This window comes from Balaenoptera physalus, assembly GCF_965194825.1.
Source record: "Balaenoptera physalus genome assembly, chromosome: 18".
NCBI classification, from domain to species: domain Eukaryota; kingdom Metazoa; phylum Chordata; class Mammalia; order Artiodactyla; family Balaenopteridae; genus Balaenoptera; species Balaenoptera physalus.
The window spans coordinates 65,560,560-65,574,450 of record NC_138899.1 but is presented as its reverse complement, the minus strand read 5'-3'; the positions used below and the strand labels follow the sequence as shown (position 1 = coordinate 65,574,450).

At 41.1% G+C, this 13,891-nt stretch overlaps 1 protein-coding gene across 5 annotated transcripts in view; it reads right to left on the bottom strand.

Annotated features, from left to right (window-relative positions):
* WDFY2 (WD repeat and FYVE domain containing 2) overlaps window positions 1-13,891 on the bottom strand; it is a 172,520-nt gene that overhangs the window by 75,702 nt on the left and 82,927 nt on the right. For all 5 annotated transcript variants that reach the window (XR_014255909.1, XR_014255910.1, XM_082434490.1 and 2 more), the window contains one exon: window positions 11,495-11,568. Coding sequence is in view for 3 of the 5 variants with exons in the window: in XM_082434490.1 (XP_082290616.1) it covers window positions 11,495-11,568 (74 nt within the window). In the remaining 2 variants the exon portion in view is untranslated. The remainder of the gene's footprint in view (window positions 1-11,494; window positions 11,569-13,891) is intronic.

Here is a 13,891-nt window from a genome sequence, read left to right as displayed (position 1 = left end):
TGAGATAGTCAGGCCAGGGCAGTATTGCTGTGAGGTTTGGGGGAAAATTTGGATCTACTCTAACTCCTGTTTCTGGTTGGGTCTACTTGGTGATGCCATTTACTGAAGGATAAGGAGAAAGAGCATCTATTGGGGAAAAGAGAATTATTTCTAGTTAGAATATGCTAAATCAGAGGTGTCCTGGAGACTCCCAGGTAGGAGGAATGCCAAGTAAGCAGCTGGAGTCTGAGTTCAGGTTCAGGAGGACAGAATGGGCCAGAGCCTTGAAAGCTGTCGGTGTAGGATAATTACAGGAGAAGATCACCAACAAAGAGTATGCAGCACGAGGCAGAACCCTGGGGAGCATCAGCATCTAAGGCTCTGCCAGAGAAGGAAGAGCCGGCGGGAAAGTCTGGAGAGAGCTCACGGTTTACAGCACCGCACTAATTAACCCGCCATGCCACCACTCACCGAACTGCAGGTACCCTTCTAGGTCCTTTCTCTGCCATCCACGACAGATAAGCTCTGGGAGGAAGAACCTGCCCTATTGTTTTGACTGCTCTCCAATACAGCAAAGCAGCTGGACCTGAGTGATTGCAGCCAATGGAAAAGCTGTGCTGTTTGTTCTACGTGGGAATATAGTTAGCAGTCTTTTGGCAACTGTGTAAATTGCTTCAGTGAGCTTATGGTCGAATACTGATGTTTTCTTCCTACACCAAATGAGTATTTATAAAAATGTAACATTTGCTGGTAACTGACAGCAGAGTCACCCTCCCTCTCTAAGGAGGCGAAACTGGAGACGAGTGGATCGTGGCGCCTACTGCATTCAAGATGCGGTGCTGGAGGAGCGGTAAATAAACGGAGAGGGGCATCCACTTTGGAAACAAAAACCCCTCTGGGTTACCACCGCCCTGAGTCAGCAGCATCCAACCACAGTGAAACTAAGAAACACAAGCCCAGCAGTGAACACCGCCACTGCACCCCAGGGACCAGGGCATACCTAATGCTACTCCCTTCTCTGCTACTATAAGCTTCTAGCCGGCAAGGGGGTAGCCTGCTTCCAAGGCTCTCAGATTTAAGAGTAGGTGTAGTAACACCAGGTGGTGGCAATCCAGCAACCGTAGGGGCTATAAAAGAATAACTGCTTCCTTCACACATGTTGGCTCTAGTGAGTTCTCAAGCTTTATTGCAAAGGAATAAATGTCAGATGGTTCTTTTAATTTCTTTTTTAAAAATTTTGTTTTAACATCTTTATTGGAGTATAACTGCTTTACAGTGGTGTGTTAGTTTCTGCTTTATAACAAAGTGAATCAGCTATACGTATACATACATCCCCATATCTCCTCCCTCTTGCGTCTCCCTCCCACCCTCCCTATCCCACCCCTCTAGGTGGTCACAAAGCACGGAGCTGATCTCCCTGTGCTATGCAGCTGCTTCCCACTAGCTATCCATTTTACATTTGGTAGTGTATGTATGTCAATGCTACTCTCTCACTTCATCCCAGCTTACTCTTCCCCCTCCCTGTGTCCTCAAGTCCATTCTCTACGTCTGCGTCTTTATTCCTGTCCCGTCCCTAGGTTCTTCAGAACCATTTTTTTTTAGATTCCGTACATACGTGTTAGCATACGGCATTTGTTTTTCTCTTTCTGACTTACTTCACTCTGTAGGACAGTCTCTAGGTCCATCCACCTCACTACAAATGCTGCGGCCAAGGTATTCTGGGAGGAATGCCTTAAAGGTAATTGACATGGAAATGCCACCTCAGCCCCTCTGGGCTCTGAACCTTGCCATCTAAACGACAGTGACATGAGAACTGTGGTCGGGCTCTATAGTCTGTATAAGAGATTAACCTAAAATAAAAACTAGCAAAATATGTGTGCACACAGAGAATATTATTCTCACACGTCTAGATGGAAATGGTTAATAAAAGATTTGTGATACAAGACTGATTCCTAGTGTTGAAAGAATACTTGCAGGACCATAGATAGCTCTCTGGACATTTTGGCCTATAAAATTCAGATTCCCAAATGAACAGAAAGTGGTAGAGCTCTCGATGACTGGTAACGCACTGGAGTTAGTCCACTGGAGGACCCCAGTCAGTCCACTGGAGGAAGGGTGACTCTTGTGATGAAAAATTTGCTACATCCTCTCCAATCTTTAGGATCCTCTCAAAGCTCAACCTTTTCCTGAGGGTGATGAATGATAATCACTTGGATAATAAACTTTTTTTGCAGAAAAAAATAGTATTTGATAGCCCATGTTTTACAAATCAGTGGTGAATTACTGTAATGATGCAGCAAGGATGGAAGATGGAACCGGAAATAAGTTGAAGCATCCTAAGGAGTGTTCCATCACTAAGACATTTCCTCCCCTGGTAACTGGCCTGCTAAAGCCACATGACAGGGATTTTAACCAAAGCTTCCTCGTTCCCGCCAACTGGAGATGTTACTGCTCCTGGTGACAGTAATGTTGATAAGAAGCTAATGTTGCTGGGGCACTTGATGCTTCCCGGCACTGTCCTAAGAGCTTTATGTGTATGTCATACAATCCTCATCACAACCCTGTAAAATGGATACAATTATTCTCCCTATTTTACAGTAAGGAAACTGGGGCACAGAGAGTAAAGCAACTAGCCCAGGGTGACGCAACTTGTGGGTACAGAACTGTGATTTGACTCCGGCAGTCTGATTTCAGACTTAACCTTAACCTCTTACATACTGTCTTAACCTCTATATATTGTCAACCTGATAGACTATATCTATTCATTCACTCACTCATTAATTCATTCTATAAATATGTGCAGAGCACTTCTAATTCATGGGCACTGTATTGGATGCTAGGAACATAAGAGAGTCAAGCGGACGTAGCTGCCGCCTTGAAGAGCTTATGCTGGATACATGCAATAATCAAATAATCACATGAAAGACATAAAATAGAAACTATGACAACTGCTACAGAGGAGGGGCACTCAATGCTATGAACACTTATAATCTGGGGACATGAACTGCTGGAAGATCAGGGAAGACGTCCCCAAGGAAAGGAAAAGTAAACTGAGATCTGGAGGATGAGAGTTAAGTAGGCGAAGAGAAACGAAGCACACTCCAGGCAGAGGCCCTGGGAACGGAGGGAACAAGGTGGGCATAAGGAACGGAGAGTGGCAGCTAAGACTGAAACTCAGGGAGGAAGGGCACGGCGGAAAGCGCGGCTGTAGAGGACAGGGCCAGACCCAGTAGGGTCACATAGGCCATGGGAAGAATTCTGGCCTGTGTGCTAAGAGCAAAGGGAAGCCTGAGAGAGGGCTGGCAGAGGATATGTCGAGATAAAATGTGTATTTTGAAAAGATCCTTCTATAGCTCCAATATGGAAAACGGAGTGGAAGAGGCAGCGCAGATGTGGGATGACCAGAGTGGGGGCGGGGGGGGTGTCCAAGGAGACAACGGAGCAGGATAATGACAATGGTGGTGATGGTGACGATGATGATGATGATGATGAAGAGAGAGGGGAGCTGAGAGGTATTTAGGGGGCAAAAATCCATAAATAATGGACTGGACAGGGTCGAGGGATAAGGAGGAAAGTAACTCCAAAGAGCCCTGGCTCGTGCCACAGGATGGTCAGTGGTTACAGTCACTTAAACAGGGGACACTGAGAAAGACCAGGGGAGGAAAAGACCAGGGGAGGAAAAGACTGGGGGAGGAAAAGGAGTCTGATTTTAGACCTGATGAATTTGAGGTTCTTCTGAGACATTCAACAGAATCTATTAAGAAGGAAGTTGGAATTTCAGAGAAAAGGTCTGGACAAAGCTTAAAAGTAGAGAGTTATGATCACATGGGCAGCAAATGCAGCCATGACACTGGCGAGGCTGCCCAAAGAGAGGAGAAGCGGGGGCCTAGGAGGGCAAATGTTGAGAAACTCCAACACTGAACCAAAGCTGGTCCGAGGACATCCTGTGATGGAAACAGAGACAAAACAGCCAGGGAACAGGAGGAAAGCCAGCAGAGTACTGTGTCGTGGATAGACATGAAGAGAGTATTTCAGGAAGAAACAGCAGAGCTAAGTGCTGCTGGGAGGTCAAACACGATGAGGACCTAAACATGTCAGTTGTACAGATGCATGTGGAGAGCTTGTATAATCACAGCCAGAGCTGTTTGGTTAGATTGATGGGACTGGAGGCCAGATGGCAGTGGTTTCAGTAAAGAGGGGAAGGAGGAAATGTAGACAGCAACTACAGACAAGTCTTTGGAGATGTTTGATAATGAGAGAAGAGAGAGAGACTACTGGGTGAACAGGGAAGAGAGTTGTTTTTAATACGCAACTTTTGTTTTTAATAAAAAGAAACTTGAGTGTGTTTAAAAGCCAATGGGAAGGATCCAGGGGGAGGGAGAGATTATTAAGGAATAAGACAAAGGGAAAGTAACTTGGAACATAATACGCTCATCAGTTCCTAGCCATTGCCTTTCTGAACCACAGATACACTGCTTGATATGGCCAAGATAAGAAGATGACCACCAAAAGAATCTAAAAAGAAAACAGTGGATAGATGTATATGTATAACTGATTCACTTTGCTGTACACCTGAAACTAACACAACTTTGTAAATCAACTATACTCCAATAAAAAGAAGATGACCACCTTCTAAAATAGTAATACAGGGAGTTCCCTGGCGGTCCAGTGATTAGGACTCAGAGCTTTCACTGCTGTGGCCCAGGTTCAATCCCTGGTCGGGGAACTAAGATCCCGCAAGCTGCGTGGCATGGCTAAAAAAATTTTTTCAATAAATAAAATAGTAATACAATGACCTTAAAATGAGGCCATCCTTTGTGGCAGATACCTCCTGTAGATATTGTATAAATGATTTCGATCTACCACACACTCTACAGGATCTCCTTAGCACCCAGTTTAAAATATAGGGCAATCTGGGTGTTCCTACCAGTATTCATGCTACAGAATCGGTCTAAAAGGGGGATCAAGAAGTTCTTCAAAAATTCATAATTGTAATGGAGGTGCCACAAAATAATTTGCGGCCAAAGAAAGCTCTTGGCATATGCATTCAGTACTACTTGACCAAGTTTTTAGATAACATTCAGGTACTGAACAAAAGACAACACGGCTACCTATACAATGACACAATTGGAAAAGACAGGCTTGTCCTTGAGAGGTTCTGAGAAGGTTGGTGACCCACACAAAAACTGAAGGGACCACAACTCCCATGATCACAGTAAGTGTTTTCTTTGACAAAACCACCTTCAGTGAATTATACTGTATGAATAAATAGTAAGCAAGTGGCATGTCAGCACTCAGGGACTCTTGTTCTGCTAAGCAGAAAAAAAGATATATATATATATATAAATGTATTTAATATTGATATATATTTATACATATTTAAGTTTACTATAACTTATTAGCACAAGCTCAGAAGAGAATGGCCACCTAACAGTCTATAAAAGGAACTCCCCAAACTAGAAAGCCCAGGGCCATAGAGTGATGAAATGACTCAGAAATGATGGTCTTTTGTGGTAGAAACCATGGGAGAATGAGACAATCATAAGCTAGTGTAAGTACTGAGATTATGTAAGAGTTTAAAAGGAAGCCCTACAGATTCCAGGTCCACATTTCTCTGAATACAGGACCTCTTGAAACTGTCTTCAAATCCAGCCTCCGTTGACTTCATGATTAGGATACTTTTCATGTATGGTACCACATTAGAAATCCTGGAAGGCAGGGAAATTCTAGAAGCAACATCAATTCTTCTCTAAGTACAAAACCTGAAATGTGCCATGATGGTTGACAAACAGGAGCCAGTCGGCTATAGCACTGTTGTCTCCGAGCCAATCAAGGTGAAGGTTTTAAGAGGACTTTCCCTCCAGCAGGAGTGGCCCGACTGTACACTCAGCTTGGGTACAGCTGAAGTGCTTTATTCATAAGTTACGTCTCTTCACTGCAGAACGTGACCTCACCATTTGGGTTCAGTCCCTGTAGGCTCATTATAACCCATAGCAATAAACAACTCATCCAAAACCCCTTGCTACATTAAAGGCTCAAATTCTTTAAAAAAAATTTTTTTTAGCAATGGCCAGATGCATGGAATAACACAAGCTTCCAATTCATTAGTGGCCATCCTAGGGCAATTCCTTGCAACTGGGTTGTCCTAGTTGTGTGAAGAAATCAGCCTGGTATGATAAGAAAATTTGTCCAGTGATCAAGGAAGTCCTAGTTCTGCCACCACTATCTTGACATGTGACCTACATAATACATGTCACTTAATCTAGGGGAAGGTGGCATTAGATAGAAGAATTAAGGTCCCTTTCAATTTTAATCTTTTCCTATCTCCCCCTCTTTTAATATCTTTAGGTACCTCTTCCCAAAGGCATCATTTTACACATTCACAAAATGGTTTCCTAATCAATTGTTAGGACACTGTTAGGGAAATTCTGTAGATACAATATTATTACCAGTTGTACTGAGTTGAACAGTGTCCTCCCAAAATTCATGTCCACATGGAACCTCAGAATATGACTTTATTTGGAACTAAGGTCTCTGCAGATGTAATTAGCTAAAATGAGATCATACTGGATTAGGGTGAGCCCTTCAAACGGTGATTTATAAGAAGGCCATGTGAAGACACAGAGACAGAGAGGAAGCCAGTGTGAAGATGTGGGCAGGGACCAGACTGACACATCTACAAGGAAAGGAACTCCAAGGATTTCTATCAGTCCCACAAACATTCAGGAACACATAACGTTTCTACTTAGGTTTTTTAGTTGCTTTCTTCATGTATCGATGTTATTAATTTCAGGAAGCAGCGCATGGACATCAAATTCTTCTACACGCCCAAACCGGTCATTTAAACACACAATGCACTCTGTAAATGCACACAATAACACTCAACTGTTGAGAGTAATTTTATCCTGCTGGTTAAGTGCCCAACTTTGGTTGTAGCATCTTGACGATGGGAACTGAAATGCTTTCTCTCCTTCCTTCAACAGACCTTTTACAAAGCATCTATAGTGGTCCAGGACACAACACTGAAGCATATATGGTCTCTGCCTTCATGTAGTTGACAGTCTAGTGAAGGAGACAGACCCATAAACAAATGAGGCAACAGGAAGGATGGAAAGCCTTTAACAGACGCAGGAGTGGCTCCTGGCCAGCAGCATGAGGTGAGGAGAAAGCCCAGGCTTCAAGGCACACAGAGTCCCTAGCTTTGCTGAGAGCTGCTTCCTGGCTAAGTGAGCTGGAGAAGCTCGTGAACTCTCTAGGCCTTAGTCTCCTTATCCGAAAAATGTGAGTAATACCACCTACGTCATAGAATTACTGTGAAGCTGGAATGAAGGGATATATGTAAAGCAGAGTGCCTGGTACATAGTAGATGCTCAATAAAGGTTTATTCTCTTTCCTCTCTCATTCCTTTGAATAAACTATATGAACTCTAAGAATATAATAACCACAAGAACTACCAAAACAGTAACAACAAAGCCATATATGGTCAATATCATTTATTTTTATACAATAACCTCTATCCTGAGTGCTAACCATTATACACAGCAATTGTTTCCTCTCATCCCAATCAAACTTCCCATAACACATGTATGAAATTGATCTACAAAGAACAGAGATTTTATCATTTTGGGGCCTTGTTCGAATAATCTTCAGTGACTATGCATTTATCTTGGCAAGATTTTAACAAAAATTTTGGCACCCTAAGAGTTGTGATGAAGAAGAAAAAATATATTTATAAAGATGAGCATCATCTTTTTTTCCCCATGCCATTCATTTTGTCTGAAATACCTTTCCTTCCTATCTTCAGCTAATCAAATCCTAGTTCACATCCAGTCTCCATGGAGCTGCCCCAGACCATTCTCTCCTACTCTTATCTGACCTCATTGCCTTGCCAACATCACACTCACTGGGGTACTGCTACTTTTGCTGTTATTTTTTTTACTATGTGTTAGGTATTTCATAACTTCATTTTTCATTTTGCCCCAACTGAATAAGTTCTTTGAGACCAGGAGCCACATGTTAGAATTGAGCATAATCTTCTTCACACAGTTGATATTTATATATTTGTTGGTTGGCTAGACTATATGACTCCTTATGACAGAAAAATCTAAAGTCCTGCTTCAGTATGAATAGCAGTTAGCACAATCTGACTTCTGTCAACATTGAAACAGAAGGCATTTCTGAAAACTCAAACTCAGGATGAATTAAATTACTGGCATACCTTCTTCCCCTATGGAAGTTAATTCCATTGTGAAAAACATTTTGAATAGCAATAGAACTGTACCAATAAACTATTTCAGTATTTAAGCAGGTACTTATTACAACCAGCTATATTAATAATAATAGTGTTTATACTTTAGTCAACAACTTATTTAACAAATTATTCACTGAGTCCCTAATATGCACAAGGTACCACACTAAGATCCACTGAGAGAGGAGATGAATAAACGACTGGCCAGTTCCTTAATACTCAACAATTTAATGGAGGAGACAGACTTGAAAACTTTTTACAAAACAGGTTAAATAAGCAATGTGATATAACTAACCTACTGAGTACTGTGTGTGATTAATTTTAATTTTACTTGGGAGGTCTCAGGACCCACCTGTCGAAAGGAAGGAAGGAAGGAAAAGAGAGAGAGAGAGAGAATGAAAAGATAACATGTGAACAAGACCTTGAGAGATAATCGGGACTGTAGACCAAGATGGCAGAAGTGGGTTCTGGGCTACACGATCAGAAAGAACAAAAATTATAGACATGAAAATATACCACCTACATTTTTGCTTCTCTCAGTAGGTGATCTAACTTGCTACTTCATGAGAAAAATAAAAGGTCATTCCTCCCTTACATCTCAATACTGTCTCTTTCTTTCCCTATCCTAAAAATTGAAAGTCTCCCCATTCTTTCCCAAAGCTAAATTCTTGAAATCGTTCTGGACCCTCTTTGCTGTTCATCTACTATCATATCTTGTTCTAGCACTCACCCTCCCTCTCTCCCCTTCCATTTGTGGCCAAACTTCTGAAAGAATGGTCTGTATTTGTTATCTCTACTTCATCTTTAATACAGTACTCAGTTACACAAGGTTAACTGCCTCTTAAGTCTCTTTTATTCAGTAAAATAAAGCGAAATAAGGATTTACTTTCCAATTTCCTCCTTTCTGTGCTTCAAAATAAGTTAGCCAATAGTATTTCTTCCTAAATGTATTTGCTATATTCAAGGAACAGAAAACTTATAGTCTCTGAAAAGGATTTCTCACGTCCAGAAAGTAAACTATTAAACAGCTGAGACTCTGTATAAGCATTTTCAGTAAAGAACCGGTTATTTTTGTAGTGATCAATGAGAATTCTGAACCTTAAACACCCTGTTCTTTCACTGTATCGTTCCCTAACTCAGAGCTCTTTACAGTTCTTCAGATGAGAATAGGTAGGTTATACAACTCATCTTCTTCAGCAACGTAGAAGAAATACTTTTAAGGAAATTATTTCATACAAGCCAGGTCCTTAATCTTTTTTAGAAGATCGGGTAAGGTAAGATTTGGTATCTCAACACCGAGCTGACACACCTAGGGAATCATTTTAGTCCGGTTCCTGATTTAAGTTCTGATTCTCTGGCAGTTTCATTTACTAAAGGAATAATGGCTAAGACAACCTCTCTTATTTACAATAAATAGCCAGAACTCTCCATAACTTAGTTTGCTCTCAACTTGCCTTCAAAGCCAAATTTATCGGTACCAACTAACCCCTTATACTGATTTCAAAGATACAAAGAATCACCTATATGCTATACACACATAAGGCTTTTCACGGACAGTGAGTGTTACACATACTATTGCACGAACTGCTGGGCAATAAATGGATCTCAGCTCATTTTTTCAGATTTTCCTTTGTGGTGAAACTTCAGTTCATTGAACAATCCAGTTATCTCCCCTTATCTTTTAAAAACAAGTTTATCATACATACACCCCACTTATTAAAAATGGCTCCCCTTAAAGAAGACAAAGGTCTGTATCATGATCTTCTCTTCCGTCCTCCTAAGGCACAGGTTTTACAGATCTACAATGCATTAGATCTTATAGGACTTCCATAAATATTTGTCAATGGACTGATTTATATGTAACAATATTGTTAAAAATTTCCATAAAGATCACCAAACAAGTGTTTTGACTAAAGATCAAATAGCAAATGTCAGGCTCACCTCTTCAGACCCCTCAGGGGGGTTGGGTAAAGACTAGAAATGGAGACCCACATTCCAGGTGTCTAAATATGTAAAAGTTATAAATCAAGTTAAACTATTAAATATGGTCTCTTCCTCCAGTCTTGACAACTATACCTTCAACCACCTGAAGGCACAGGTACAAAGTTGGAATTTTTAGACCTCTTGAAGTTCCACACCATAGTGTGGTGACACGGGAGGGCCAGCCCACACCCCTTTTCCCATTCCCAGATCTATCGACACCTTGAGGGGCCTTGCCCACACGTGCGGACACCTACTCACCTCAAACCATTGCCCCTGGGGCACCCTTCAGGCTAAGGGTACATTTATTAGTTTTATCCTCCTCTGGATGGACCCAGGGAAAAGGCCCATGCAGGCCCTAGAAGCAGGCCCTAAGCTGTCTGGGAGCAGGAAATTCCAGAGTCAGGTACCCAGAGCATGGGGGTGGGCGGAGTGAGGGCTTAGGCTGGGCACATGCCCCTGGCCCCTCAGATCCCTCATCCTGTGGGGAGGTGTGGCCAGAGGAGGGTCCTCTAATTCCCAGGTCCCAAAGCAGGGTCTCTAAAGGCAATACTGGACAATATACCAAAACGGAGAATTTACCAGGTCAGCTGTCTTACTAGTTAATATATTAGCTGAAAATAAATATGCAAAAATATGATTAAGTAGTAAAACCTGAAATTCCAGTCTCTGATCACTTCAGTTCCTTCAAGATCTATAACCGGAGGGTCTAGTATTTATCTGGATCTACCCGACAGACTAAAATCTAGATTCTCTGCTTTCTTAACGAATTCGTACCAATTGACAGAATTCTATTCACCTGCTAGAGGGCGTTGGGAAGACAGCGAGGAGCAGAAAGAGGAAGGAGGACAACATCAAGTATCAAAGACAAGATCAGACACTCAGGTCTAAGAGAGCCGTTTCCCTCGTGTTCTGTCACTTGCGTGGGGAATCGTGTGACACCACGATTAACCATCTGATCAAAGTCACTAGTATCACAGCTTGCTCTCGCCAACCCGCAGATCATGTAGTTCACTCCGTGGCCTGGTAATGCCCCTACTATTCTAGCCGCTGTGAGCGTGTAAGTCAAGCTGAATCTCGTCAGCATTTAAGCTGAGACTGATGAGAGCTCTCCCTGCACCTCACCAGAATTGGCTGCACTGCAATTTCCGCTTAACTTAGCAAGAAAATTAATTTGTTAATTTGAAAAAAAAAAAAACTAATAAATAATTCTCATCACAAGACACATATACATACTCCACAGGAAGGGAAGTATTTCAACTGAAAATCTTATTTATGTGTACTTACTGAGATTGTACCATTGTCTAGACCTATGGACAGTCTTCTTGTTTCCGGGTTAAAAGACATGCATGAACATGGAGCTGAAAGAAATGAACATGTTGATGAAATTAACAAAACGATGATTCTCATGGATTCAGGAGTGACTAGCGCAAAGTGTATGACTATTTTTTTCCCACAATTTCCTGACAAACAGTTCATTTAACTCCCACTCACCAAAAAATAAAAACAGTAATTTTACAACTAACCCCTAGTTTTTCAGTTATCCTTTTAATGAATATAACAAATAAGATATTCTCAAACTGGACAAGTTCCAAGGGGCGTGGTCTCGGCTCTTCTGTCAGTATCAAGTCTAAATTTGCTTTGACTAGATTAACAATATTTTGTGCTGCATAAGCCTTCTGTCACCAATCTATCTCTTCCAAGCAAACCCCATCTTTAATGGAAATAACCAATTTTTTCTGAACTAAGGAAACTAAAGAAAGCTCTTATTACCCCCTCGCCCCCCGCCCCGCCAAGTACAGAAATCTATTTTTTTATTCAGAACTGATTTGGGGCATGTGGAGTAACAGAAGTCTTTTACTCTCAGTACTCAAGGCATACGCTGGAGGCTGCCAATTGGAAAAAGACGGAGGCTTTGTGTCAATCTAAAAGAGAACCAACTCGACACAGGGCCCGGCTCCAGAGGAAAGAAATCAGGTGAGTCAGCTCACTCAGTCCTGGGCAGGGTCTCCCAGTTCTGCAGGACTGACTTCCTGAGTACCACCAAGCCTGAGTAAACGAAGCGTGCTTGGAAGCCACGAGGGGCCAAGTCAGCTTCCGGTTCCCAGCTTTCTCTGTCTATGCTGTTCATCAGAATGGGGGCCTTTCGACAACTTATTCTATACTGAAATAGTGTTCTAAAGGCCTCAACGTAACTTTTAGACTTCTCCCCGCATCTTCACAGTAGCGCTGTAGGTCATGAACTACCCATCATCAAAATCATAATCGGCATCAAGTGTTTTTATTCTTACTTTTCAGGTATGATTAGATGTCTTACCCAAGGTCACACAGGAAAAAAAAGCTGGAGGAGGTTCAAAGACATAATTCAAACACACAGTCCTATATTCAAATACCCAACTTAGGTTATCTTTAAACTATAAAAGAACTTCAAATTCTACTAACAGAACCACTTGATAAACACATCACTTGGTAACATTTTTTTGATTCTCTATAAAAGGCCCCTGAACCACAACTACAAAATCTTCTAAACTGCATAAAGTACTTACTTTTTTCTAATTTTCAAACATGATATATTTAGAAAATAGAAATATATAAAAAATAATCCCCCCCCCCACCCACAAACTTCCACCAGTACAGCAGAATATCTTCTTCTGGTTTAGCCACAAATTTAAACTAGATTCCCAAAAGAACACTGCTGGAAAAAAAGCAATCAAACGATATTTAATGCACTGCCCTAAGAAAGCCAGTCTTACTTGCCTTTGGCCTATAAACTATGTTGGCAAAATCTCTACACAGATGCTAAGACACCAGGTGTCATAATCCCATAACATGTGTGCAGGATTAAAATTTAATGATTTCATGGAAAACTATCATGTTAGCGGAAAAAAGCAAAAGAAAAAAATACACTGATTATGGTACTACATAAAGTACATACACACATAAAAATATACCTGGAAAAACTAAACACAGTTCTTGTGTTTGAGATTATCCCTATAACATTGTCTTTACTTATTATTTTGCTACTCCTGTTAAAAATTTTAAATATCTAACAATTTATTAAGATATAAGCATGAGTGTATGAAGCAAAACTTGACTGCAGCCCAAATGGCTACACATAGTCGAGAAAAATCTTATCACTTAGCTGCCTGCCTGGCCATATAAAAGTATTTCCTGTATGATTTACTCCAAAGTTCCTACCTGGTTATATAATAATTAGAAAACCCACTGATCTTTGAATGTGATTTAAAAGACTTTTTTACAATACTGCACAGGCTACCCTTAAATCATCATTGCTATTTCTTTATTCCTTATTTTTCCCCCATTTACTAAATTTCTTGTTATTCTTCAACAAAAATTTAGAATGCTTACTATGTTCAAGGCATGTGATGCAATGATATATAAGGTATTATAGCTGCCATCAGGAATTTATAGATTGTGACACCAACTATATATAGGGCCTATAATATAAAACTTGTCCCCAATGTCACCTCCTTAGTCCACATCACTTTATACTGATAGTAAGAAACGCCACCAGAATTCAAAAGGAAAGACTTTTCCTATAAAGGACCATAAACAAAAGAAGTTTTAACAGAAATTCTGTTGTTGCAGAACCCATATGCTTGAACCCAGATGGTTATAGACAGGGGATTGCCAGAGACAGAGAGCATTACCTCCCAGGTGCCC